General features: G+C 56.8%; 2 protein-coding genes and 1 long non-coding RNA gene across 10 annotated transcripts in view; 1 reads left to right on the top strand and 2 right to left on the bottom strand.

Annotated features, from left to right (window-relative positions):
- The window catches only part of SGSM1 (small G protein signaling modulator 1), a 37,564-nt gene extending 22,304 nt beyond the window's left edge, over window positions 1–15,260 (bottom strand). For all 8 annotated transcript variants that reach the window (XM_084538749.1, XM_084538755.1, XM_084538750.1 and 5 more), the window contains exons 1-4: window positions 15,187–15,260; window positions 15,043–15,086; window positions 5,993–6,068; window positions 329–491 (exon numbers count right to left, since the gene is read on the bottom strand). In XM_084538749.1, coding sequence (XP_084394875.1) covers window positions 329–491; window positions 5,993–6,068; window positions 15,043–15,086; window positions 15,187–15,205 — 302 coding nt within the window. In that variant the 5' untranslated portion in view covers window positions 15,206–15,260. The remainder of the gene's footprint in view (window positions 1–328; window positions 492–5,992; window positions 6,069–15,042; window positions 15,087–15,186) is intronic.
- Window positions 15,261–18,652: 3,392 nt separating this feature from the next.
- Window positions 18,653–20,823, bottom strand: LOC311420645. The gene is made up of 2 exons (XR_014684443.1): window positions 20,700–20,823; window positions 18,653–19,823 (listed from the first exon to the last, which is right to left on the bottom strand). It is a non-coding gene; the product is annotated as an uncharacterized lncRNA (long non-coding RNA).
- A 918-nt stretch (window positions 20,824–21,741) lies between these two features.
- LOC311446278 (sodium-dependent serotonin transporter-like) lies at window positions 21,742–27,870 on the top strand (the record flags this gene model as incomplete). The annotated part of the gene is made up of 13 exons (XM_084539247.1): window positions 21,742–21,937; window positions 23,411–23,545; window positions 23,633–23,852; window positions 24,070–24,208; window positions 24,364–24,498; window positions 24,987–25,090; window positions 25,254–25,381; window positions 25,614–25,726; window positions 25,821–25,952; window positions 26,084–26,183; window positions 26,379–26,479; window positions 27,206–27,373; window positions 27,560–27,870. 13 exons carry the CDS (start codon window positions 21,742–21,744, stop codon window positions 27,638–27,640), a joined length of 1,752 nt encoding a protein of 583 aa, XP_084395373.1. The 3' UTR covers window positions 27,641–27,870.
- Window positions 27,871–27,927: the final 57 nt, after the last annotated feature.

Raw genomic sequence — 27,927 nt, 5'->3', positions numbered from 1 at the left:
ATTTGGTTCCAGTTGGCTTAGTGCACTGGTCCATAAACTGTGACAGCTCAGGAGCAAATTTGTGCAGCTCTCTCAGCAGCATAAGACAAGGGGCAGAGGAAGAAATAACTTGTCCACTCTAGCTTAATCCACAACTGCAACTCATAGGTGCAGAGAAGCAACCAGTTCACTGAAGATACTAAAAGCCCAATAGAGGACTCTGCTCTTCTGGAAGAGCAAATCCTCCTATGTGTGCTTGGACATTTCAATCCACAGTGACACCCAAATGACACGCTTCCACACCAAAATGCAAGTGGTTTGTAGGACAATAGCCACGCTGGCGCCTTACGCATTCTCGATGAGCTGCTCCAGGTCCTGCACCTTCTTGCAGAGCTCCTCTGCCAGAGGAAAGCTCTTGCCCACCTTCATGAAGAGAGCTGCTATCTTGTTGCTGCGCAGGAACCCTGCCGCCCTCCGCTTCAAGCCGTACAGGACACAGGCTTCCACAGCAGCTGCAACAAAGCAAAGTCGTTACTGATGTGGCAGGAGAGCTCGCAGCCGGGCTGCTCTCATGTCACCGCTGCATCCATGACCTTACTCTACAGCAAAAACGTTTCCCAAGAGAAATCACCGTCATGTTCTGTTTCTGCCTAAGCAGACAGAACGTTAAGGTACCCAGCTGTTACGTGACCCAAAGCAGCACAGTTTATGCCTGTAGAGCTATCAGTTTTGCTGGCTGTACAGATATGATTTTAGTTCTACAAGAAGGGAAAATTGACACTGGCAAAGTTCAGCTAGTCTGGTCAGAAGGACTCGTGTGGTGCAAGTAAACCTGAACCGTGTGTGTGCTAAAATACAAGTACTGCAAAAAAAAGTTAGCTTGTGCCTGCTACAGTAGGTCCAGTAAATCACTAGAGAGGAGTAGGAGAACAGACTAACTCCTCTTGGACTTGCTTTGTGTGACCAACAGCCTCAGGAGACCTCACAGACCTGTGATGAGATGAGACACACAGTTTGCAAACCAGCGGTGGTTCTGTGCCCCCAGCAGCGATCAGCCCGCACTGACGTGCCAAGCTAGCAGCCTGGATTAGGATTCTTTGGAGCACGTTGTTCATTCATAAAGCAGCAGGAGGAAGGACCTGAACCTCCACGCTCGCAGCCCTTTGTTCCAAAAATGTCAAGATCCAGCTCTGCTACATAATATGCTGAATGCAAACAAATCAATGCTAACACTGGGAGATCTCAGCAGCGGGGTCATTTCCTGCTCCAGGCCCGTGCCAGCACCACCACTGGTAGTGGAGCCGTGATTTTCTCAGCAGAGCAGAGCCCAGCTCACGGTGCGGCTGTAATCACAAGGCTCAGGAGCTGCCAAGAGCCTGCCCATGCAGAGTCAGGCAGGTTAAGCCTGTGGGAGTAAACACTCCTGTGGTTTAACCACGCCAAGCTCAGTGCTGCTGCACTGCACAGAAATGCAGCTGGCTGCGCTTCCCCGGCTAAATGCCTCTGAAAGCGTTTTGGGTGCCCGCTGTGTCTGCAGGGCCAGAAGTCACAGCCAAATGTGGGACAGCACAGGCTTCCCCTGCCTCGGGCACTCCCCAGGCCCATGGGATCAAGGAGCCCGGGACAGGCACGGCTGCCCAGGGAGCCCAGCAGGCACCGCACGGGAAGGTGCCGCACGTACAGGCTGTGCCGGCAGGATGCTTGCCGGAGTCCCCTGGGAGGGCTGAGGATGGATGTCTAGTGTCAAACTCAGACCTATTAAACAGGCTGATCAAAGCACTGGAAAATTACACGGGCACGCAGCTCCACAGGCGATTGATCGGGGTCTGCCAAGAAGCTTTCTGGCACGCCAGCACCCTCCTCGCCCAGGAGCGCAGCGCCGCAGCAGCCCAGCAGATGCTGCTGAGCCTCTCGCTCGGAAAGGCATCTTCTCCAGCTGAACAACTCGGCGGAGACATTTAAAAAGACATTTCATGCAGGCCCGTACACATCAGCTCCCTGGGCTGCGAGATGCTCTCATTATCTCTGCCCTGTTTAGCACCGTGCCCGAGTTCACCGCGGGGCGGGCAGGGTGGGCACACAGCACTGGGTCTCCGAGGAGCTGTGAGAGACATCCTGTGCTCACAGCACCCCTGAGCCAGCCGAGTCCTGCTCACCCAGAAGCCAGAGCAGTTAGCTGGACAGCTGGATTTTCAATAAAGCCCTGCACAACCCCTCCTGCAGCCTAGACACGCTGCACATAGCGTGGCCCACACGTGGATGGGATTTCCCACCTGTCCCAGACTTTGGTTTTGGAGCATAAGGCGATGCTGACACACAGCTGAACACACAAATCACAGCAGCACCTCCAAAACTGGGGAGAAGTCCTCCCTCTCCCCTGAGCCTGAACCGAGAGCGAGGTCTCTACAGAGCCACGCTGCCCGTGGCAGCTCTCTGCCTCGCTGGGCAGTGCGCCACCACCCCCCTTCTCCAGTTTGGGCTTTCCAAGATTTCCCCATTCTCAGGCAGCTGTTTGCAGCCCTCCGTGCAATGTCCACAGCCTCGCACCCATGCTGGAACAGCAGAGAAAAGTCAGGCCAGAAGCGCAGGGCAGGTGGGTGAGGTCTCCCTGCCCCTGCTGCCCAGCAAGGTGCCGGAGTGAAGCAGGTGCCCCTCTGCCAGCCCCCGGGGTGCCATATGAGGATAAGCCAGGAGAGAGCAGCCTCGGACACAGGCAAGGGCTGGGGCTCGGGCTGTCCTGCAGCCCCTGGGACAGAGCCCGCTTGGCACCACGCTCTTGGTGTGTGGTCAGTGCTGCTCTCCATTTCCAGCAAGAGAGGAGAGCGCTCGAGCCTGCCCAGGAAACCCAGCTGATTGCTCTGCTCACGTCACGGCCAATGCAAGGCACGCTGCTGCCAGCTAGGGAGCAGCACCCAGGAGAAAACCTGGAGAGAAGAACGGCCTCCCAGTGTGCTCCAGCAGCACGGAGCAGCCACCAGTACCTGTCCTCAACGCCGTACCCAAACCTCTCCAAACGCTACCCCTGCTGGCAAAGCCACACACGAATGCGCTCTGCTCAGGAAAACCTTTCTGTGCTCTGCCAAGGTCTCAGAAGCATGAGCACACAAACTAAGAGCACCTTGTCCACGCTAAATCCAGGGGAAATGGTGCATTCTTTTTTAACCTTATGTTTTTTTGAGCCCAGTTCATCATTTACTTACTGTCAGCACTGCAGATGGACACTGCCCACCCCTAAAGGTAGAAGCAATAGCAGGGAGCACACGGTGTGGGGGCTCTGTCCAGCTGCAACCAAGCAAAGTGGGAGTTTTATTTCTTAGCAAGACACTAAAGAGGTTTCTGAGATCCTGAGCACGCTCTGGCCTGGCACAGCTCAGCCCAGCAGCGGCTGAGCACTAAGGCAACCTGAGCACTGACGTGGGCAAACAGCCCCGGGCACGGGCAGGCCCCCAGCCCTGCCGAGGGGGCTCCGTCAGCCTCCCAGGGCAGCACGAAGTGACAGATGCCAACTCGTGTTTGTCTGCTTCCAGCCCTCCCCTCGTGGGCAAATCGGAGCGGCTGGGGGCAGCTGCCCTTTCCTGCCAGCCCACTGGTTTCATCGGAAGGGCTTTGCGGTACGCTGGGCACGCAGAGCAGCGGGAGGATGAGGAGGGCTCGGCGAGGAAGGCAGCTCTCCCCTGAGAAAAGGGCAGCTCTGCCTAGCCAGAGCCAGGCTTGCAGCACGCTCTGCTTGTCAGCAGAAGAGGTTATTTATAAGCTCAGCCGGCACACGGGGAGCTGCAGCACTCAGGAAGGTGCACGTACCGGCCAAATTAGAGAGCAGCAGCCTAGGTGTAGAGCCCAGAAGCCAGTGAAAGAGCAGTGGCATCATTAAGAAGCCAGAAGGAACCAACAAGTCCTTCGTGCCTGGATGCCTCAGCTCCGTGTCGCAGCAAGCTATAAATAATTCCGGGCTGCGAAGCCTCGTGCTGTACAGAGCAGCAGAGAATGAGTCACACCTTGAAGTCTGTTCTGCTCTTTCGATGCCGTTCAGTCGACAGAGCACAAAGGCACACAGGCCTGAAACAAGCACCTGCACGTATTTCATCCAGGAGCCTTGGAAAAAAAGGAGGAAGGCAGCCTCTTTGCTCTCCAAAGAGAAAGGGAGACCTCACAGCTCCCTTCTTTCTCTTCCGTGCATATGTCTGTGGGTGCTCCAGTCTCATTCAGTGGTAACAGCACTACGCGAGCCTTATCGGAGCAACTCCTCCGAAAGCTGGCTGTCATCACTGCTGTCATTTTCCTCCCAGCCTCCAAATTAGCAAGCTGCCCTTCAGCTATTTGTAAACGGAGGAGGGCTGCTCCCCCTCCGCACGCTGCCTGCAGCATTTGCTCAGCAGCAGCCACATGGCCCCAGCACGGGCGTGCTGGAAGCGCAGGGACTGCGGCTCTGCAAACATCTCTGCGGGGAGCCGACAGCCACAGCAAGCAAACCAGGCACCCAACGGGCACAGGCTGCCCCCCTTACCTGGAGCCAGAGCTCATGGTGCTGGTGCTGAGCGGCGCTTTCAGCTCCCTCGGCATCCTTTGAAGTGGAGGAGCTTGTCCTGAGCTAGAGCCACGGGGAGGAGTGGAATCTCTACCCGAGAAATGGTCAGAACTCAAGGGACGCCGAGCAACCCGGTCTGCCCCTCAAAGTGGTAAAAGACCCAACGTCAGGGCACAGCCTCCTCCCTTAACACCGCTTCTCTTCCAAAGGCAGGAGAGGTCTGTGAGCAGCCCTGAGCCTGCAGGCAGAGGGAACCCTCCCTGCTCTGCCTCCCGGAGCCAGCACCCATCGCTCGGGCAGCTGCCAGCGAGGAGCCGAGGCAGGTGGAGGGCAGCAGGCACCCTGCCAAAGCACACTCTCGAGCTGTGGGTGAGTGGGTAAACACTCCACGCTGACAGGCTGCTGGTGCCCCATTAACGCTGCCTCTTTGTGTGCTTGAAGCCCCCTCTGGTCCCGTCCCCATCCTACCTGCAGCCCCCAGAGCTGAGAGCTTTCCTCACCCACACCCAGCGCAGAGGGGCTGGTTCCAGGCCCGGGGCTCCCTGGGCTACAAGAAACTCACCCAGCTGACAGCCTGAGGTGCTTCCCTCGTTATCAGCACAGACTAATTGGTGTCTGCATAGGTTTGGGACTCCTCCACACCCACCCCAGCCACCAGCCAGGTTTCTCCACTTCCACGAACTCCGTGCCTGGTAGCACTCTGCAGACCGAACGCCTGATGGTGCTCGAGGAGCTGCTCCACCTGGGGCTCTACCCGTGTCCCAGGCACCTCCCAGTCTGAAGGGAGAAGGAAGTTACACAGAAGGGCCAGAACAACAGAAAAAAAGTTAATTTTGCCCCCTTGATTGCACAGTCTCCCCTGATGATCAGCTGTGATCAGAAGCTGAAGCCCTGTTTTCTTCCACCAGCTGCTCTTCAGGGAGGTTTTGAAGCAAAGGCTTTGCCAAGACTTCGATGAATGAATTCTGAAACGCTTCCACATTTACAAAATTGTCACACCAGCAGAGGGAAAAAAAAAAAGTGAGAAAAGCAGGTTAAGTGAAAAGCACAGCTGCCAGAAAACAAGACCCGCAGCGGCACAGTGTCAGAGCTGATCTTCCACAAGCCCCAGTAGGTGCTTTAACAGCCTCCAGACCGAATCCTCCCTTCCACAAACTCCTCTTCCACAATAGCAAAGGAATATTTACAGGCTTTGTTGAATTGATTCTCAAGGGGCTTAAAAAACAAAGATTATTTCTAGTATTTCTTAAGCGACCGTATGCACTGCCAGCATCCTTCTGACACGTGTCGATCTATTTCGGGCACAAAGCGAAGACCTCAGGGATCCAGATTGCTGCCAGAAGAGCTCACCCTATGGCACCAGCCACCTCCCCAGCGGGGACATCCCTGGGAGCACACACACAGCACAGCCGGGCCACGAGGCAGGAGACCCCGCGTGAGGGTGCTGCAGCCCCGGGTCACGTTGGCATCCCACCACCAGAGACTCACCGCAGAAGGAGATGATGTGGCTGCTGTCCTCATGCACGAACTTCCTCGTCACCGCCTCCTCCATGATCTGCTTCACCTGTCGAACAGAGGTCCCGTTAGAGAAACTGGGAGATTTCACCCCAAGATCAGAGTGAGGAGAGCCGTGGTGGTGCCTCCACGGGGAGGAGGCACAGGGCTGGGCAGGGAGCGGGCCACCAGCATGAATGTGGTTGTGCCATAAGGAACCCTCCTTGATCCTGACTTCTCTGACTGCCTCCAACAGCACAAGAGGTCTCACGGAGAATCACATCATCTCTGCTTGCCACTCATCACGGGCTATTTCAAAAAGTAACGACAAAAAGGATGCTTTGGTTTTTGAGAAACTTCAAAGTCAGAAAACAAGGAGCAGAGAATCAGCTGCAGGCACCAAGCACTGTTTAGATCAAAGGCATCTAAAGAAGGGTAACCAAACCTCGCTTTGAATGCTTTCATAGCATCGTGCTCTTTCACTGTGTGGGGCTTTGACAAATTTCATTAGGATCGCAGCTGCTCCAAATGACCGACAACTGTGGCGGTGCCAAAGCCATCGCCTGGCACCGAGTGCGCCCAGGAATGCGACCTGCGTGGCACTAGAAAAGAAAATAACGGGTAACCCACATAAATCAGGAGCGTGAGGAGACAGGAGGGAGGTCAGACCCTCCGGGGAAGCAGGCTGCTGCGCCTCCTACAGCCGGCCTTATCCTGCTCAGAGCCGTGGTGACTTCCATCCTCAGCCATCGGCCTCCCTACTCCTGCTGACACCAGCAAAAGCCCCGCTGAATGTTTGGTCCTGAAACATTCAGTTCCTAACAGTTCTTCCTTTTAAATACCGAGCTACCGGCATACCCAGATCTCATCTTCCACTGCCCCTCAAGCATCCTGCTTTTCTCTCTTTGGTTGCAGAAAACGCAGGGGAAAGGGTTCACAGTGCGGAGACGTGGGCGTAAGAGAGGCTCTGCTTATCAAGATGTTCTCTGTAAAGGCACAGAGAAGAGAAAAAAAACAGCAGGTCAAGACTTGGCCAAGCAAACCTTGCATGTACGAGACCTTTAATGGAATTGTTTGGGGAACTGAACTCCTTCGGAAGCCGTAATCAAGGTCAGTTATGCACAACCGATGGCTCAATAAAGGAGGGCTTTTTATGAATATGGATTAAGAAAATAGCCCTATCTAAAGCCAGAAGTGTCTGTCCGCACGTCGAAGCAAACAGGTCAGCTCCCCGTGCTGCTCCACGCCGCTGTGCTGGGCAACAAACAGAGCTGCTGGAGAGCCCAGCAGGGAGCAGGGCTGGCGGTGACTTCACCTGCGGCCCCGGCTGCTCCGCTGAGCTGGCAGTGAGTCAGGGGCTGCAGCAGGGGATGGAACCGAGGTGTGGATGGTGAATGTTCATGGACCTTAAACTTAAAGTGAGGGGGATGCTTCTGTGTGTGCGGGAGGCTGGGAAGAGCAGGGCTGGGGAGAAAACAACACACAAAAAAAAAAAAATCACTTGGGAATCGATGCACACAGTTTGTTACCGGCTTGTGATTAAAATCAGGAGCAGATTCAAATTAAAGCAGTATATCCAAATATTTGGCAGCCACCCCTTGTGCAAGCCACCGCCTTGCTGCCCCGGTGCCGTGCTGTGCTCTCAACCCCCGTGATGGTTGTGTGGGGCAGGCACCATCTGCATGCATGGCGGGACTCCCGCTCCGGCCGGGCATCTTGGCACGAGCACGGCACAGACAACCTGAGCTTGAGAGGCCCAGAAGATCTCCTTCCGAGAGATGCAGCTTAGTGGAAAACTACCCGTTAAAGGAAAAAAAAAATACACGGTATTGACTGAGGTTATCACCCTAAACAGCATAAAGCAAAGATATTTAAAGAAAGTGGGAAGGGCGCTGCAAGAAGGGCACCCACCTGACGCGAAGGGATGGAGCAGAACGAGGGCAGCCGTACGATAAAAAAGACGCCCTGATAGCTAGGGAGACAGATGGGGTCTCATAAACACCACAAAATCTCACATTTGCCCCAAAGTGGAGGAGGCTGGCATCCCTAGGATGGCTGAGCAGGACACTGCCCCACCCCAGAGCACCCCCAAATCCTGCCCTTCTCCTGCGGCTGCTGCCTGCTGATGCCAAATCAATCCCCTGCTGAGCCCCTGGGGATCACAACCCCCCAGCAGCGACCCTACAGCATGCTCCCAAATCCTCCCTGGCAGCCGAGCGTGCCCACGGTGCTGCCAGGCTGCAGAGCGCCAGCTCGCCCGGGCTTGGCTGGTGCTGCAGGGAGGACTGGGGCTGCCTCATCCCGGCTTTTTCATGCTAATCCTCACATTGTAGCCAGAACAATCCCAGCCAATGAAGCTGCCCACTCTGCGTCTAAAGGCAGACTACGGAAAATGAGATATTTACTCTTCGTTTATTAGAACGGAAATTAAAACGGCAACCAGTAATTTAGCTGGAGGTAAACTCCAGAGGAACGCTGTGAGTTCTCTCCTGGAGAACAAAACGCCCTTCCCAGCACAGCCACGAGCCCAGGAGAGGCGATCCCCTGCCCTGAGAGCACGGGTGCAGACACCCCACAGGGAGATGGCCACGCAAACCCAGCCCCAGAGGTCCCAGAAGGCAGCCAGGCTCCACAGCCCTGCCTGAATTGCTGGCTTAAAGCAAGCCAGCGAGCCCTTCTTTGCTACCCAGCCATGAATTACAGGATAAATGCTATTTGTTCCTCCTCATCCCGTCTCCAAAACAAGACCCAAAAGCCCAGGACGCTGAGAGGAGCGCTGGGCACACAGGGACCAGAGGTGTCTCTGCTACAAAAGCCCCAGGGTTATGCCTCACCCCAAAGGGGAATTCTCCCCGTGCCCATACACAGTCTCAGATGGAGCAAGCCAAAAATGACAGCAGTTAAAATAACCACCAAGGTGCAGAGACCAGCAGCGAGCCACAAACCCTGGCTTTCTTTAGGCTCTCTTTGCTGGTAACTCCATCTTTTTACCCCAAGGAGGTCACTCCACAACCCGTCCTGCAGACTATTCAGTCACGTTAACAGTCACAGCTTCCCCTGCCATGCTTTTTGCAAAGACTTTCACTGCTTATCAAGGCACTCCTGGTGGAGCAGGCTACCTCCCGTATGTTTGTCCACGCTCATAACTCTTACTGTTTGCTCTAAGCCAGATGCAAACAGGCTGCAAAAGAAATCCTGCCAGCAGCTCCTCTCTTCCAAGAACTTATTTCATCTGCTCTTCTACCTGTTCAAGAAAATGGGAAGCCAGAAAAACCTCACGTTGATGATACAGCCTCTAAACCTGGTTTACTTTTCCATGTTCACTTTTCATATTTTTCTGAGCTTGCATCTTCTTATTCTCATCGCAGACAAAGTTCTGCTTTCATTATGCGTGTGGAAGTTAATGGCAGCACTGAAAACTCCCATTTTACCTGTTAGTTCTGATGCAACAAGTCCATGTGGGAAATCCTTGACATAATCCGAGCATTTCTTTAATTGCTTCTCTGAATCAAGGTCTCTTTCCAAGAACAAGCTCTGGTTAAGCTCTGCAGCAGACAGTTTCCCGGACACTGTGCAAGACTTGTCCATGCGGTGCCGCAGTATTATCACTTCTCAGGTATTATAAAATGCTAGGGGAGCACTTAGCGAAACAGACGCAATATTAACACAATCACAGGCGTGCTTGTGCTTGCAAGGACAAACACAGTTTGCTTGCGTTGCAGCTCAGCCAGCCCCACGGCAGGGCTTTGCCACCGGGTCACCCAGCTAAGATTTCCCAGCAGAGCACGGCTGATTTTCGTCCCTGGCTCTTGGGTTGGTTTGTTCCAAAGGAGGCTCAGCGGGCAAGGCAAAGCAGGTGAAGAATCCCTGTTCGGCTCTAGGACACAGAAATATTATGCAAACCCCACTGTGGACTCGTGCGCTGTCAGCCAGTGTCCATCCAAATCCCCGTGGAGCAAAGTGTGCTGGGGACGGCAGACAAAAAATGGCACAGTTGGTTGCACTGGCTGTGCTGCAGCTCAAAAGCTGCTCTACAGCAGAACTTTCCAGTCCAATACCTCTCGCAAACTAGATTCATCTTCTCATTTGAAAATGAAATGTCTGCCTGCTGACAGCCTTGTTGCTTCTGCTGACAAAGACACAACATCCTCGTTTTAGCAGGCTTCTTTCTAAAACTCGCACTGTCAAATTCAGCGCTGCGAGATACATCTCCCTATCTCCTCAGCCCCGAGCACCCTCATTATTCCAAAAGCAGGTGCCAGACAGACTTTTCCAGCACCATCACAGGTTGCAGCCCAGCTCTGCCACTTGTCTAAGACTCTACTAGCTGCCTCCTAAATAATTCCAATTAACCACGCTCCCACCAGCTAAAATAACACCCATTGCAGAGCACACGCGCTATTTCTGCCCAGAGGCTCCAGGGGCTCTCACCAGCCACCCGGTGGCCCAGGGGACTGCTCCTGGTGTGCTTGGCAGACACGCAGCTGCTCAGCTCCTGCCCCATGGCAGCTGGCCTTGCAGTGGGACATCGCCGTGCGGTGCACAGCCCCGTGCTCCACTAACACCTCCATCACCATTACCTACACCAGCACTAAAAGCTCTTCGGCAGCTCCATCTCCTTGCTGCCACAGAGACATCGATTGCAACCCTACTGGCTGAGACCTCTGGCTTCTCTAAAAGTCACGTTTAATTATTTATCATCACCTACTAACTCAGGCACGAGGCAGGATCCCCGTGATGGGCAGCCTCCAGCCCAGCCGTGTGCGGGCACCTCGTGTCCTCCCCGGCAGGAGCCGGCTGAGCCTGGGTGCTGAGCAGGAAGAAGGCATTGATGCAGACGAGTAAAACATCAGAACACTCCAACAGTTTGCTGGAAAGAAATCAAAAAGACATGAAATGGAAAGGTCCACACTACAACACCGTTTCCTGGGGGAAAACAGGAACAATCCCAGTGATCTGTGTTCACAGACGGCATTTTGCACCAGGCTCTCTTCACAGGGCATCAACTTCTGGCCAGAAACCCGTACGTGCAACACTAATTTAAGACTGCTGAAGATCACGTTATAGCCATTTCTATTCCTGTTGTGCTCGTCAAATGCAAATTTCCACGCCATCTGTTGGCACTGCTGGTACCGCTATTTGCGACACGCTCGGTACAGACACCACAACATTTTGGGAAAAACTTTAGTCATTTCTCCATTCTCGGTGCCTGACCTTGAAGCTTTACCCTCCGGTTTTGTTCTGCGCCCATCACCCCATAAAGCCCGTGGTTTCTGAGTTACACCGACAGGGGTTTGGGATTCTATGAGCGGAACCTGAAGACCCCAGGTGGGATTTGCAGCCCCCGCCTGTGTTGAAGTCTGTGGCTCTGTTGGCTCTGTGCAAAGGCAGGTATTTCTATGGCAACTGCCAGGACGCCGCGAAGAGGAGAGGATGACATTTTGGCAGCGCAAAGAAGCTGGGTGGGGAGGAAGGAGCCTTCTCCAAAACACCGAGCTCGCCTCCCCAGACATGACAGAGGAAGATGAAGGGAGAAGGAAAGCAGCACGAGACTTGCACTGGGTATGAGAGAGCTGGCCAGCGGTTTTGGAGGATGAGACACGAGCGCTTTTATCTTCAAAAGGAGAGAAAATGGCCCCCAGTGATTAATAATGCTTTTTTTCAGAGGAGATCAATGCAGGCAATCAAGAAATGCTGCATTAAAGCTTTCTGTTTACTTTTGATATAGGAACATTTGAAAAAGGCTGACTGGGGTGCTCGAGAGCTGTCAGAAGGTCCCTCTGCAAACAGGGACTTTCATTACAGAGCTGCTGCTTATCATCCTCATCTTCATTTCACCTGAACAGTTTTGACAGCTACACAAAGCCTCGGTTTTTTAATTTGGCCTCGAGAACATATAAAGCTATCAACATTAATCTTTCAAATCCTAATAACGTTCAATTCATTTCCAGTGCTCTACCCATCCAGAATGAAGCAGCTCGCGTGGACAGCCACAGCCTGGCGTTGAGGACCCACGGACACAGGCACAGAGGCAGAACAAACCCAAGCTGCAGTCGTGGCTCTCCCCGGTCACTCTGCACTGCTCAGCCTGGCAGCAGGCAGCACGGCTGTGTCCTGGGGCACCGATCTGAAGGGTGGAAGTAGAGGCTGACTGATGAGGCTATGATATGGGATAGAATTAGTGAACAGCCACAGAGCAACACCCGTTCAAGCTGTTAACAAGAACCAACGTACCCAATGCAGACAGAATGCCACGGGACATCAGTAAGCGAGCAGCCTGTGCTCAGTCAACAACTGTTTAAAAAAATATCTAAGAACAAGCAGCAAAACGTTCAATACATGCAGATCAGTGACTTGCTATTAAAAGACTCAGCGCTACTTGCTGAGTGGCAAGTTAAATAAAAACTAAGTTTTCACAGAGGAATAAGCAAGACAACTGTTTACTTTCATGTTCCATTCAGCTTTTCACGCAACTGATTTTCCAGGCACAGCACAAACAGCCTGTATTTCACGGGTAACACCTGCTTCCCCACCTATTCTCGTATGCACTGCAATTAACCTGGAGGTACTCAGAAGACTCTACCAGAAGACTCTCTTAAAAGACTTAAAAATTAAACTTCTTTTTTTAAGAAAGGTGGGGGGGAGGATGGGTTGCAAGGAGAATATTTTTTATCTGAAAATATCCAACCCTCTTTTAACCTGGGATGTTTCGGGGTCTGGATTTTTAAATAAGCCTCATTCCATCTGATAAGGGCTGTAAAAAAAAAAAAAAAAAAAAAAAGAGAGAGAGAGAGAGAGAGAGATAAGATTGGGTTATGCTTCTTTTCCTGTATAACAAGGAACAGGATTCCTCAGAAAATCATACTGCCACTTCTTCCCTAACAGTCTGCTGACAAATAGCCAATTTTGCAGCTTTCAAGATTTGTTTGATTTATTATAAACACATGGACCAAAAAAAAAAAAAGACAACGACAGAGACAGCCCCAGCTCCACGCATTTCAATCCACAGATCTACTGCGGAGCAGGTCTTCTTAAAAATAAAAATGCGTTAACCATGGCAACAACCAAATACTGAAGTCCATTTGCTCACTGTGGTACTTTGGACAGTTTCCATCTACTGTTTATCTATCTCTTCTAATCAGACCTTGTCTACACAGTATTTTTATGCCTTCAGCTATTGCACTAGGATGACAGATGTGGTACGGCTTCCCCAGTTTGATCTGTGGACATTCCTCAATCCAGCGGAGCTCACCTACATGCGAGAACCCCCCCAGACCACAAAAAGCCACAGCTGAGGCCCTGCAAACCAGGTATGGTCTAATGGAATGAGAACATGGAGTTTTGTGAAAGGTGAAAATTCCAGAGGTGGAAAAAAATAAAAAGATTTCTGCTGCTGGCCTTTTCTACTCCTGCTTCAAAGTCTGCACAAGCTCCTGACTTAACCTGCAGTCAGTCTAGAAGAGGGAAAAAAAAATAGGCAAAATAGGCCTTTTGAGCAGGGATCGTATTTCTTTTTTTTATCCTAACAAAGTGCAGAGCCTGGGTCTGACATGGAATCCACGCACCTGTGTAGCTGTGTGCAAACAGCCCCATCCTGCTGGGCCAAGGACACAGGCAGCAGGCACTGAGCTAGGAGAAACCTCAGGGCGAGCGCAGCCGCCCGCTGCCTGCGTGGGCAAAGAACCAGCAGCACACAGCCATCCCCAGGCAGAGCCCAGAGCGATGGAACTGCCAGAGAAACATCTCTGCTCAGCATCAGCGCTGCCCTTGCTAAAGGGCTGCTGAAGAGGAATTAGCCTGTGTCAAACACTGATGTCATGAAACCACAGCACACGGACAGCTGGCGTTTTATCAGGGCAGAAAGGCTTTTCCCATACCCTGCCTCACTCCTTCACCTTCACCTGCGTTCACCACCCCTCTGTACAGCAGGGTTATTCTACAAAAACCCAGCAGGCAGCTTCCCCACGTTATCAGAAGGGCACGCCACAACCCTCAGCTCCCCTCCTCCAGGCACAAGCTGCACTTTCCTCAAGCACACAGCCCTGCAGAAAGAGCAGAGAGAGAGAAGTCCAGGACCGACTGCTGGTGCAGAAGATGCTCGTGTAAATGACAGCCTGCAGAGGCCCCGTCCAGCGGCCGAGCCATGTAACTGGCAGGCCGAGGGGCAATCCTCAGCGCCGATCCCGCAGCGGCAGCCAAAGCACAGTCTGCTGGTTTGTCTCTCTCGGCTCAGGAGGAGCCGCAGACAGACGACAGTAATGAGATGTCAGCGTTATCTACAACGCTAAATAAATGCCGTACCTCTCTCCTGGTTTAATAGCCGTTGCCAGGGCAACAGGTAGTATGCCTCGCCGCCACACCCGGCACAGGATTAGAGGTGTGGAAGTGGTCTGGATGGATGGATGGCCAAACCGTGCCGTCAGCCTCCCCAAACCTACCAGCCAGAGGTCTCATTCAGGGCTGCATTTCCAGCAGGGACATCCTGCTTTCTTGTGCCCCTAAGGCACGTTACCAAGATGCTCATAAGACCAGAAACCAAACGCCACACATCACGCCCTCCAAAATCCCAGCTGGCCGACCTGTGGGGGCACAGCCCAGGCAGGAGATGCTCCTGGTAACCCAGGGCTGCAGCACAGGGCAAGGCAAGCTCGGGTCACCCCTCAGCAGGTACCACAAAGCTCAGATGCTCAGAGCAGCCCTGCAGGCCCCCCGTTACCCCCACACCATGCACTACGTGGCAGCGCCGTGGGGCTCCCAGCTCGGTGCTGGGATGCGCTGCCGGCTCCCAGCCTTAACGCCAAACCCAGAACCACACCGAGCCCGGCACCGACAGCACCGGAGGCAGCTCGGCACAGCTCCCAGCACACCAGCAGCGGGTTCAGGATGCCTGGGAGGGAACCAGACCCACACCACCACCGCTCCACACCACACGAGCCCACACGTGTGCACGGTCCCCATCCCCTCACCGTCCCCACAGGGCCCTCAGCTTGCCCCGGGCTCCCCGGGGCTTTCTGCACCCCGTCGGTCGTGCCCCCAGCACCCACCTCCTTCTTGACGGTGCGCAGCAGCCGCTGCCGGGTCTCGGCTTCTGTGGGGAGAAGGGGGAGAGCCCCGTTAATGCGGCCCCGTTAATGCCTGCGGCCCCGTTAGCACGGCCCGCTGCCCCCCGGCCCGTTGCCCGCCCCTACCCGCCGGGGCCGCCGCCATGGCCGCGCTCCTCCGCCCCGCTCCGCCCGGCCCCGCAGCGCCCGCAGCCCTGGCGGCGGGGCCGGCCCGGGCCGCACCGCACCGCCCAGCCGCGCCTGCCGGGGTGGGGCCTCCGCCACCGTCGCCAATCCGTGAACGGAGCCGGGCACCGGGCACCGAGCACCGGGCACCGGGCACCGGGCGCTCGGTGGGGCCGCGAGCGGGCCCGGCTCCTCAGTGGGGCGGCCCCCGGCCCCTCAGGCGCGGCGCCGCCGGGCTCTGTCCCCTCAGCGGGGGCATAACCGGGCTCAAATCCGCTGTGGGGTGACACCAAACTGTCCCCAGCCCCTCAGTGGGGACACAACCGGGCTCAAACCCTCACATGGGGGCATAACTGGGTTTATCCCTTCAGTGGGGTGACCCCAAACCGTCCCCAGCACCTCAGTGGGGACACAACCAGGCTCAATCCCTCAGTGAGATCACCCCAAAGCATCTCCAGACCCTCAGCAGGAACCACAGCCAGGACCATCCCCTCACATGGGGCCACGGTCGGGTTCATCCCCTCAGTGGAGTTACCCCAAACCATCCCCAGCCCCTCAGTGGGAGCACAACCAGGCTCATCCCCTCAGCGTGGTGACCCCAAACCATCCCCAGCCCCTCAGTGGGAACCACAGTTGGGACCATCCTCTTGGATGTGGTCACAACCAGGCTCATCCCCTCAGGGGCTGACCCCAGCCAGGCCCTGTTCCTGCAGCTACCAGGGGTTCACCATCACCGGGCACCCCCCGGCAGGGAACCCCCCAAACCAGGCACCGGCAGCACCCCTAAACCCCAAGGCCGATGTGCCCCGAGCACCCTGGGCTGGCAGCCCCCAGGACCGGGTGACACGGGGACAGGCAGCCCCCCGGATTGTGTCCTGTGCTTCTCAGCCGTGCGGGTCCGCTGGAAGGTGCCCGCGGTACCAAGTGACAAAATCTTCTCCCAGCGCAGCCCTGCAGAGCTGTGCCAACCCCTCACGCTCCTCCTGGCTTTTCTGCACCAGGAAGGTGATAATGAGCCGAAAAGACCTAGTCACAGGAGACCCAGCGATGCCTGGTATCAAAATCACAAACACTTCAGAGAAAGCCCTGCCTCGCAGCTCTCATTAACATATTTTTCTGTTTTTCTGTTCCCTCATTTGATGTTCCAGGACATTTCCATAGAAACGGGCTCCTGGTTCCTTAGCAGTCCAGTTTCCAATAACTACAAACCACATTAGCGCCGGGGCAGCTGCGCCCGGCCCCTCTGCACGCAGGCACGCGGCCGCCACCAGCGACACGGCCCCAGCCGGGCCTCGGTCCCCACGCTTGGCAAGGGGCTGAATTTGGGTGCTGTACCCCCAGATACCCGCTGGCCCCGCAGGACACCCCCATCCCAGGGGCTCCAGCCCCTTTTGCATCAGGGCACGGTCCTGCGGGGACAACAAGGCAGCTTATTATTCGGGGTAACTCCGAATTCATCCCCTCCTGCAGTTTGTGCAGGCACCAGGAGGATGCCTGTGCGATGCTGACTGCAGAGGAAACCCATTTCCTTGTCTGTTGTTTGCTTCCACTGTTTGTTTGCTCGCCGAGTGTCCTGCTAATAAAGGTGGTGACAGTGCAGATGTGAGCGAGCTGCAGCAGCAGGGCTGCCTGCTGAGGGCTGCCTGCGGATCCAGGGGGATCCCAGGAAGAAGGGGCTGGGATGGGGACTCCCGTTAGTGATCCCTGGTTTTTATCAGCACCTCGGGGTGCTGCTCTTGACCTGGGAGCTCCTGCAAGTGGTGCAGGACCCAGCCCTCCACACCAGGGCTGTCAGGCCTGCTTTGCCCGTCCAGCCCCAGCTCTGCTGCTCCCCACCACCGCTCGCTGCAGACCCCCAGGGCCCCCAGCCCCGGCTGCTCGGTGTCACCAGATGGCACCATTGCATCTGCTTTACCTCCAGCACTGGGGCTGTGCGAGCAGGGTGGGAGCAGGTGGGCTCCTCTTCTGCTGGACAGGCTGCACCATGAGGGCTTGGGGTTAGATGAGGCAGCAGCCCGGGGCTTTTTGGGTCTCAGCTGAGACCAGGCGAGTGCTGCACGGGGACAGAAGGGGGTGTCCAAGCACTGACTTTGTGCTGATTGTGCCAAGCGTGCACAGTGAAATAAATGTTCTCTGCATTAAGGTGGCTTCTGCTGGTCATGCTGCACCTTCTCCATCTGGCCGGGACGGAGCAGGCACTCTGCAGCACAGCACAGCCGCAGGAGCTGCGATGGTTTGGCCCCAGGCTGGTTTTGGGCTCCTGTAGCTGGCCCCATGTGGCTCCGTGATGTCCAGGAAGGAGCACGGGTTGTGTTCAGCACAAGCCCGCTCAGCTCGTGCCTCTCTTTGCTGCTCTGCCACCCTGCCTGTCACTTATTTATGACCACAGGTCCTACAGTGCTGAACAGGCAATTAAGACAGGCTAATAAACAATCATTATGAAGGCATTACAGCCTCATAAAACACCATGTGGGAGTGCCATCAGATATCAACAGTGAATGAAATCATCAGGGCAGAGACAGCCTAACTGCGCCTGTGGCCCTGAGCTGGAGCCGGGGCAGAGCAGAGCCACGGCTCTGCACAAACGCCCAGTGCCCAAATGGAAAATGTGCCAGGTCCCAAGGAGCCAGGGCACAGCACGGCCGTGCTGATTCCTGCAGAGCTTCTCAAGCCCATGAGCTTGATTTGACCATTGCAGCCTGTGCAGTGTGAGAGCGCGCTGGCAGGGAGAAGCCCAGAGGAGCAAGAAGATCATCTCGGCTCCTGCTAATGAACCGTGCTGGTTCCTGCAATCTTCAGTCCTGTCAATCTCTCTGCAGCGCTCCAGGAGAACTACCCCTGGGTGTGCTGCGTCCCTCACACGCTGAAGCAGCCCAGGAAGGACCCATCTCCTCCCACTGTGCGCTGTGGACAAATTTGTGCCACCGGAGAAATGCCGTCTTTGGGGGAAGGCGCAGAGCAGCTCACAGGGATGGATGCTGGCACTGCTGTGGGACCACACACCAAGCAAAGCAACGCTTAGGCTGTCGTCTGGTGGCACTGCCACGGGATGTCCTGCTCCCAGAAAGTTCTTATCCCGTGATAAAGAGGGGAATAACTTACATTACTTTGGGTCCTGGAGGAGGTGAAAGACAAAAGTCACATCTGCACACGCCGTGCACAGCCACGTACACGTCATGCAAGCAGCTGCTCCCCTCTGCACCTCGGCTCAACATAAACTCTGTTCTTTTTGCCTGGCTCCTTCCTTCCCCAGAACAACGGTGCCATGCAGTGGGGTGGCAGCTATTATTGTTTTATTACCTCCTTTGGGGAGAAATCCACCGAAACTAGCACACAGACCAGATCTCTGTACGTCTCGCTGGTTTCTTTTCCCTGGAAAATGCTGCTCTCACTGGATTAAAGAGGGGTGGGATGCAAGTGGCCCCTGTTTTCTGAAGTCTGGAGAGCTTAACTGAGAGCACATTGATGTATACTTAATGTGATTAAGTTACATCTCTGAGTATCATGCTAATTAAATTAAACTTCCCACTGCTGCCTCTGCGGCTCAACCAGGAGAGCTGTTTTAAGACCACAGTTCACGTCTCTGCATTTCATTGCACGGATGAGCAGGTAGGATAAAAGCAACCTGCTAATCAGATAATCACACTGTTTAGAAACATCATCCGACTCGATGGAAATTCAAAGTTAAAGCTGATTTGAACTAAATTTAAACTGAACATTTGAAATCTAAAGCGATTGGTGCTTTGTGTAAGGAAAACAATGGAAAACGTGGCAGTAAGGGCACCAGGGAGTGCACAGGGTGCATCTGAGTGTGATGCTGCAGAGTTCAGGCACCGTGAGGCTGGCCCAGGAGACCTGAGCAGCACAAAGCAAATTGTGGGGTCCCCCCGGCTGCCCCCTGCTCTCCATGGACCAAAGTTTGGCTCCAGCAGGGCAGGAAAGGAGCCAGCTGTGCGTTGTTCCAGCCGCCACGTGCTCTCCGTAGCCTCCTCCGTTGAAATGCCTCTCATTCTGTGTCAGACGATGGCCAGAGATGTTTGGCTACGATGGGCAAAATGACAGCACTTCAGGCAGAAGCCCCCATCTGGTGTGGGACACCTGCCAACACCGGGACCAGAAAATTGTGACCAGAGTAAAGAAAACTCTGCAGAGAGCCCATCTGCACAGCGGCACCGCAGGTCGCACAGCGGGGACACCCAGCGATGCCTGGGCCATGGACCCCCCCAAAAACACCTCTCCCTCTGCCCTGCTCCCATCTCCAGCCGTGGGTTTTCCAGCTTGGGGCTTCTGAAGGCAATTGAGCCCTCAAAGCTCGCTCCTCATTGACTTGACAGCAGCAGCCCGGCCCCAACGCCGGAGGGGAGGCAGTAGCATCGGTGGGTTGTGGCTGCACGGGTGGGCGACGGGGTGTCCCCGGGGGCAGGTGGGGACTGGGGGAGCTGGGGAGGGGGTGCTGGGCGCAGTCATGGCTCGTTGGGCTGGGAGCAGGGGGGATCTGGCAGGGATGGGGGCATCAGCATCGCACCGACGGCACAGGCGTGTTGGGAAACCGAAGCCGATTTGTGCTGCAGTGAGCTGGAGCCTTGTGTTGAAACTACCTGGAGAAAAGAAGGGTCAGCTGCAGAAAAAAAATACCTTTTCTTTTTTTTTTTTTTGAATTATTAATTTTGTAATTATTCAGTTGCTACGGCAGCAGCTGTCTCTCTGCTGTCACTTATGCCCCGAAGATTGTCCTCAACCCAGTGGGATTAAACTGTACTTCCCCAGCCCCCTGCTCCGACAGCGAAGGGGATTTCTCACCTTCATCCCTAGGGAAGGCACAAAAGCTGCTCTGCCAGCCACCTGCAGTACCCTGCCGGTAATGCACAGTCCCGGCTTTAATTTCTGATGGATTTAATTTCCACACCTGCATTATAAGGACTGCTGTTGAAATTCGCAGCTTTGCCAAAGCCGAGGAGTGACACAAATCCTGGATAAACCCCCAGGGGATTAACTGACCCTCACCTGAGTGCTGAGCCTCAGGCTCAGGAGCCTCCAGCAGGGCTTTGCAGCTCCACGTGCTCGTGGGCTCCTGGAGGGGAGGCTCAGCACCCCAAAACCTCCCCAAAACCTCCGCTCCATCCCTCCAGTGCGGAGGACCAGCCTGCCACCTCCAGCCAAACCCCTGGCAGCAGCAGCAGATCAATAACCCACTACGGGGGGCATCACGGCTCAGCTGTCCTCTGGGGGACAAGGAGGTGGCTGGCTGGGAGAGAAAACCTCCCCTTCCCAGGATTTTCATGCTCAGGGGAGCTGGAGGGCAATGTCCCCTGGCAGAGCTGTGCCACCGCAGCCTGGACATCAAACGTGCCAAGGCACAGCCACTGGGAGCACTGGGATGAGCACTGGCACCCCGAGCTGCTCCGGTCTGACAGCCAGAGCAGCCAGGGCCAGCCTTAAAACAAAAGAAAACAGAAAGAAAAAAGTTTTTTTACACTGGACATTTCTTGCGGGTCCCCGTGCACGCGGCATTGACAGCATCCAGAGGTGTCCTGCGGTGGGCGGCTGGCGTCACGTCGTCACAGCAACTGCTACGTGCCCCTAGGAGCCACGTGTCCCGTTTTGATCTCTTTTGTAGTTTCCTTTAATTACAGATGAGGGGCACCTGGAAAAGCTGGTGCCACAGCCCCGGGTTAGGGCTCCCTGTGCCCCAGCCCCGTGCTGTGGCCAGGGCAGGGTGCCGGGCTGTAGATGCACAGGGACAAGCTCCATTTGCGATGCAATTTGCTGTTAAGCTGCAAACCAGAAGAGAGCAACAGCTTTTGGTACCCTGCCATCCCCTCCCTGGCAGGACCTGAGCTGCAGAAGTTATTTCACTTTCAGGTTCTTCGATTGCAGCCGCTTGCACCCTGGTACCACAAGCAGACACGGCACATCCCCAAAGTGATGAGGGCGGCTGGAAGTGGCAGCTCTAAGCGCCCTGCACTGACCCTAGCAGCAAACAGAGACACCCCTGGCCCACGGGAGCTCATGCCCTGCACCTGCCCCTGTGAGCACGAACTGCATCCCTGTGTGGGCCGCTGTCACCGTTCGCAGAGCTGCAATAATCACAGAACACACCAAGGACAAAAAATAACCAGTCGTCGGGAGGAAAGGGCACAGAACCAGGCCACCACGCCTGGCTTGAGGCCACATCTGTGTGCAAACACCGTCACCGTGTCACCAAACCAGCCACACGGCCAAGTGTGCTCCCCAGGGTGCAGAATCTGGGAGCAGAGGGGATGGGGACGGGGGCGGTGGGCTCGGTCCCCAAGCTGCAGCCCCCCGGGGGGACGCGCTCCCTCCACCCCTCCTGCCTCTGATCAAAGCAGAGGTTTCTCTCCCGGCGCTCTCGGTGCTGTGGGTTTCCAGCTGGAGGTGGGGACGCACAGGCAGCCTGACCCTCCCCTCCTCGGATCTGTCATCAGCCACGGAAAAAATCCTTCCCTTCCCCAAGTTGCTCAGCCCGAGTCCTGCAGGGCTCGCCGGGGTGGCAGCATGGGGGAGCAGCCCTGCCCGGCACCCGCCAGCCCCCCCGGGCAGGACGGGGGTCCTGGGGCCAGCCCCATGCCCCCGGTGCACCCCCGGGACAAGTGGAGCAAAAAAATGGATTTCCTCCTCTCGGTCGTTGGATTTGCCGTCGATCTGGGCAACGTGTGGCGGTTCCCTTACATCTGCTACCAGAACGGAGGGGGTAAGGATGCTGCGAGGGCTGCTTACATCTGGTTTTGGGGGAAAAGAAACCTGTCTGTCCTCTGTCGGATGCTGAAAACTCGCTGTTTCTTTGCTTTGTTGGGCTCTCGCTGCTCCTCTTCGGGGAGGGCAGCTCAGAGACCGACCCAACTTCTCCTCGCATCTCTCTCCTTCCTGCTCTGTGTTTTTCTCCCTGCAAATCCCTCTTCCATTCATCCCTTTCCCGATGTCATTCACACCCTTCCCAATGGGATCAGCGGTGTCAGCTCCCTGCTGCGGGACAGCCACAGGCACCGGGCACTTTGCAGCACCAGGGGCAGCGAGAGCAAAGTGCCCCTGCCCAACCTGATGAAGCTGTAAATTTGGGGTGGGAGGCTCATGCACTTGCTGATCCGATCGTGTGACCTGGTGCAAGCAACCCTTCTGCTGGCTGGTGTTTTACAATAATCCTGCTGCCATCCCCTGCCCGAGCTGTGCTGGACCCTGGGGTGAGCCCTGGTTTTGCAAGCACACAGCCCGGGAAGTTTAGGTACAAAAGTTCCATGCAGGAACAACATTGAGTAAGTGACAACTAAATAAATTGGTCTAAACAGACTGGAAATACGCTAAGTCTGCTTTAAACAGCCTGGAATGACAATAATTTCCCCTTGCATAGAAATTACAAATGAGGAGTGAAAATTTTGTGCTATTTGCCAAAGCACAGTGGATTTCGTTGCCAAAGTCGGCACTCGGGTAGCATCCTCTGGCGCCTGGGAAAACGAGAAGGAGATAATTAGTACCACACTCAGGGCTACAGCGTGGATGGCAGGCGCCCCCCTGGAAGCACAGCTAGTTGGGATTTGCTCCTCTGGGGCTGGGGGCAAACTTCAGCCACTTGTCGGTGGTGTGGCTGGCGAGATGCCGTCCCTGGGCACGCGGGAAGGTGAGGAGCAGGCAGCACACCCAGGGCAGAGCAGTGCTCACCGCCAGGTCTGGGCTCCAGCGCCCACTGGGGAATCTCCCAGAGCCCCTGGCAGTGCCCTGCTGGAACAGGGGGGCTGCAGAGAGAGCAGCTGTGGGGGCTCAATTAACTAATCCCGGCCGGGCGCTCCTGACGAGCACAGCTCCAGCTCCTAAAAGTCCACCGGGTGCACGCACAGCCCTGGTATGGATGGCGTTGGTATGAATAATGCAGATGACAGCATTAATTACTTGTATCTCGGGGTGACAATGCATATTCAGCAGGATTTCTCCCAAACTCTTTGAGGTTTGGGGTGCCCCATCCCCTGTGCCCCACTGGCACCACAGGGTGACCTGTGCATCCCCGCTACCACCCAGGAGCTGCTCTCTGTGGGTGTCCCAGAGGGGTTGCAGAGCCCCCGAGAGACGTGTGTCCAAACCACACATCCAGGATCCCCCATACACGTCCCCACACACACTCTCCGGCTGGCACGGGGCCGTGGTGTTCACCCCGCTCCCCCTCCTCGCCCCGCAGGCGCCTTCCTCATCCCCTACACGCTGATGGCTGTTTTCGGGGGGGTGCCCCTCTTCTACATGGAGCTGGCCCTGGGGCAGTTCCACCGGACGGGCGCCATCCCCATCTGGAGGCGCATCTGCCCCATCTTCAAAGGTGAGAGGTGGTCACGCAGACAGCACGGGGCCAGCCCGGCTCTGCCCCGGGCACAGGCAGCGGGATCCCGTCCCCCTCTCTCCCCAGGCATCGGCTTTGCCATCTGCATCATCGGCCTCTACGTCTCCTTCTACTACAACACCATCATCGCCTGGGCTCTCTATTACTTCTACTCGTCCTTCTCGGGCACCCTGCCCTGGGCGAGCTGCGACAACCCCTGGAACACCCCCAACTGCACCAACTACTTCGGGAGGAGCAACGTGACTTGGACCAACTCCTCCAGGTCCCCCGCCGAGGAGTTTTATACGTAAGTGTGATGCAGGGATGATGGGTTTGGGCTGGAGGCACTCGGCTCTGCTGCGTGGGGTCCAGGAGCAGGGTGCCCACCCAGACCATCACATGGGGATGCTCTTGGGGTGCTCACGACCCCTGCTGCGGGGTAGAGGGGGATGTGGGGCCACCTGCCTGCTGCCAGCGCACCCACACGTGGGGCCAGCAGCACCTGAGCCCCTGCCCGGCCGCAGGAGGAAGGTGCTGGAGATCCAGAAGTCCGGCGGTCTGTACGATGTGGGGGGGATCCGCTGGCAGCTGCTCCTCTGCCTCTTCCTCATCTTCACCATCGTCTACTTCAGCCTGTGGAAAGGGGTGAAAACCTCCGGCAAGGTGAGAGGACCCCTCAGTGCCAGGGCCACGCGGTGCCCGGTAGCTGCCCGGTGATCCAGCTCACCTGGCTGCCAAAATTCGGGGCATGGCCTTCGGGGAAGTGCTCGATGCAAGCAGTGTGGGTGCTGGCGTGCTGACGGCCACCTCTGCTGCAGGTGGTGTGGGTGACGGCCACGCTGCCCTACCTCGTCCTCCTCATCCTGCTGGTCCGCGGGGCCACCCTGCCCGGTGCCTGGCGAGGGGTGCTCTTCTACCTGCGCCCGGACTGGGGCAAGCTCCTGAGCACGGCGGTGAGTGCAGGGGGGGACACGCGACGAAACGCAGCCCCCCTCCTGCCGTGAGGTGCTCTTGGAAATGTAAATCTCTGATTGAATCACCCATCTCATTGCCAACACCGTTTGTTCGTGCTGTGTTCTCGCCCCGGCTCGACAATAGGCTTCCTGTGGGTAATTACCAGGCAGCACTTGAAAGTCCTCATTAAAGATAATCAGGGCTGTGCTGCCGGCGCTGAAGCTGCCTGGACTGGGCACGGGGGGCTTGGGGGCTCCCCCAGCTTCATCTCCCCTTGGGATTTGGGGAACCGCTGGTGCTGCTGCCTCATCCTGAGGCTGTGTGGGTCCCAGGGGAAAGCTGCTGCCTCTGAGCTGGGCACCCCAGGGGACGGGGCAGGGGAAGGAGCCAAGGGCACGAAGCACCCCATCCATATGCTGTGGGGTGGGTAACACGGGGCCATGGGGCCCCTGCCTGGCCTCCAGCCCAGTGTTGTTTCTCCTGCCAGGTCTGGGTGGATGCTGCTGCGCAGATTTTCTTCTCCCTGGGCCCCGGATTCGGCGTCCTTCTGGCTCTGGCCAGTTACAACCACTTCCACAACAACTGCTACCGGTGAGCACCCGCTGCGGGATGCGGCACGGGCATGGGGCTCGCCAGCCCCTGGCCCCACTGGAGCATTTCTGCCCATTTCACCACCAATTTGGGTGTGGGGCTGGGACAGGGGCATTGCAGGAGGGTCCTGCTGCGGGACGTCTCCCTGCTTTCTGCCTTCCAGGGACGCGCTCGTCACCAGCGCGGTGAACTGCCTCACCAGCTTCCTCTCGGGCTTCGTCATCTTCACCGTGCTGGGCTACATGGCCGAGATGAGGGACGTGGAGGTGGAGGACGTAGCCAGAGACAAAGGTTTGCCTCCTCCAGCTCCAGTGTCCCGTCCTGCCCAGCCCTGCAGTGCCCAGGGCTCCGTGTGCCCACCAGGGCTGGGGGTTCCCGAGCACCTGGAGGTGCTGGGGCTTGGCATGGAGGACAGCGAGGTGCTTTGGGGCATCCCCCCACATCCATTCCCACCACTACCAGCACCCAGGGCTGTGCCAGAGCAGCTGGGGGAACGGCAAAGCAAACCTGTCTCCCCTCCTAGGTCCCAGCCTGCTTTTCATCACCTACCCTGAAGCCATCGCCAACATGGTGGGCTCCACCTTCTTCGCCGTCATCTTCTTCCTGATGATGATAACGCTGGGGCTGGACAGCACGGTATGATGCACCTCCACGACGCACCGGTGGTGGCAGGGGGAGCAGATTTGCTGTGTCTCATTCCCCCACCTCACCCTGGTGTTTCCCGGGGCAGTTTGGGGGCCTGGAGGCAGTGATCACGGCCGTGATGGACGAGTACCCCCAGGTCCTGGCCAAGCGCAGGGAGCTCTTTGTCCTCGGCCTCATCACAGTCTGCTTCCTGGGCTCCCTGAGCACCCTCACCTACGTGAGTACGGCTGGGGGCAGGCTGGGGGCTGTTTGCTTTTCGATCAGCCAGGTTTGTCCCTGTAACCGAGCTTGGGGACGTGCCCATCGCTGCCCGTTTGGGGCGAGCTGCCACCCCTGGTGTTGCTGCAGGGCGGCGCCTACGTGGTGAAGCTGCTGGAGGAGTTTGGCGCGGGCTGCTCGATCCTGGCCGTGGTGCTGCTGGAAACGATAGCCGTGTCCTGGTTTTATGGTGAGAGCCTTTCTCTGCTACGAAGCACCTGGAAACCCCACAGGCACCACACTGGTGCTTGGCCTTACACACCCAAGGGGGCAGCAGGCATGCGTGCGGCTCCTGGCGAGGCTGCGACGGGGCCGAGCACCGTGCCAGGGTCTGGGCCCCCTCGCTGCAGCCACCTCACCCAGAGATGGCTCCATCCTCCGGCAGGGATCCAGAGGTTCTCCCACGACGTGAAAGCCATGCTGGGCTTCGCCCCGGGGCTGTTCTGGAAGGTGTGCTGGGCTGCCATCAGCCCGGCCTTGCTGGCGGTAAGTACTCATGGCCTGAGCGTGGTGCTGAGCTGCCACCTCCCCTGCTGCTCCCAGTGAAGGAGATGCTCTCCTCGTGCTGCTGCTCCGGCCGTGGCACTGCGGGTGAGACATCAGGCTGCCCACAGTGGGTTCAGCTAAAAAAAAAAGGAGATAAAAGTACATTTTCCAGCCTCTTCTGCTGCTGTGCTCCCAGGCAAAGCTCAGAGCTGGCAGCTGGGTGCTCCCATGGGTGCTGGATGTGGCCCTGTTTCATCCTCATGAAAAAGGTGACTGCTGGCAGCATGGTCCACAGTGTCCCACCCGGGCACGGCCTCGCTGACGGCACCGCAGCACCCGGCCGGATCCATCCCGTTTGAACGCCAGCCCCCGCACTTCAAAGGCTGCTGCCGGCGAGGCACAGAGGGGTCTGATCTGCCAGATCTGCAGGAGGAGAGGCTTTGCAGGGATTAATTACGGCTCTGAGTGCTTTGCCTAGGTTATTAAGAGAAAACTATTGCAGTCGGAGCAGACAGCAAATGGCTCCATTTCAGCACGGGGACGTGCAGCCCCTGACGGCTGCAGTCCCAGCAGGGTTTGTTGGACGGAGGGTGCTCAGCCCCGGTGCTTGTGCTGGGGTTGGGGACCTGCCAGGGCTGCTCAGGTGCTGTGGGACATCCAGCCCTGCTCCAGCCCTGCTCCAGCCCTGAGCATCGCTCCCGAACAGGCTTTTTTTGGCTGTTGCAGTTCATCGTCGTCAGCTCCCTGCTGGAGCAGCCTCCCCTGGTGCTCTTTGGCTACCAGTACCCGGCATGGAGCACCTCGGTGGGGCACCTGGTGGGAGCATCCTCCTTCGTCTGCATCCCCGTCTACATGGTGTACAAGCTGGTCTGGACGCCCGGCTCTCTCAAGCAGGTCAGAGCTACATCAGCGTGGCCCTGGGGGCAGGACGCTGTCCCCAGGTGTCTCCCCTTTTGTGGGACATCCCCAGCCTGGGGCCGTGGGGGCTGCCAGGAGCACAAAGGGGCTGTGCAGGGCATGGGGTCCTGCTGCAGGAAGGAAACCCGTTCCCTTTTCTCTCTGCCCTTTTCCACCCTGCAGCGCCTCGCCGTCTGCATTCGGCCGGAGAAAACAGCACGAGACGCCCAGGCCGAGGCGCTGCGCATGTCACCGGTCCCATAACCCGGTGGCACGACCAGGGGGCACAGAGGCTGCTCTTCGGCTTTGGTTTGGTGCCACAAAGCCACCGGGCAGACAGAAGAGAAGCCGCCAGCGCCGTCCTCGCAGCAAACCGGCCCCGTGCCTGCCCCCAGCTGCGTCGCCTCCGGAGCCAGCGCGGCGTGGCGGGCGCTCTGCTGCTGCCCGCTGTGTCTGTCCCCTTCCAAAGAGAAAAGAAAGCCCTGGCTGTGAGCGAGGCTGAGTGGTTTTGGGGTCTGTGGGGCCCATTCCTTCCCCAAACTCCATTTTAG

Source organism: Aythya ferina (genome assembly GCF_964211825.1).
Source record: "Aythya ferina genome assembly, chromosome: 17".
Classification (NCBI taxonomy): Eukaryota; Metazoa; Chordata; class Aves; order Anseriformes; family Anatidae; genus Aythya; species Aythya ferina.
Note: the sequence above shows the minus strand (reverse complement) of the source record. Positions and strands in the feature narration are given on the sequence as shown.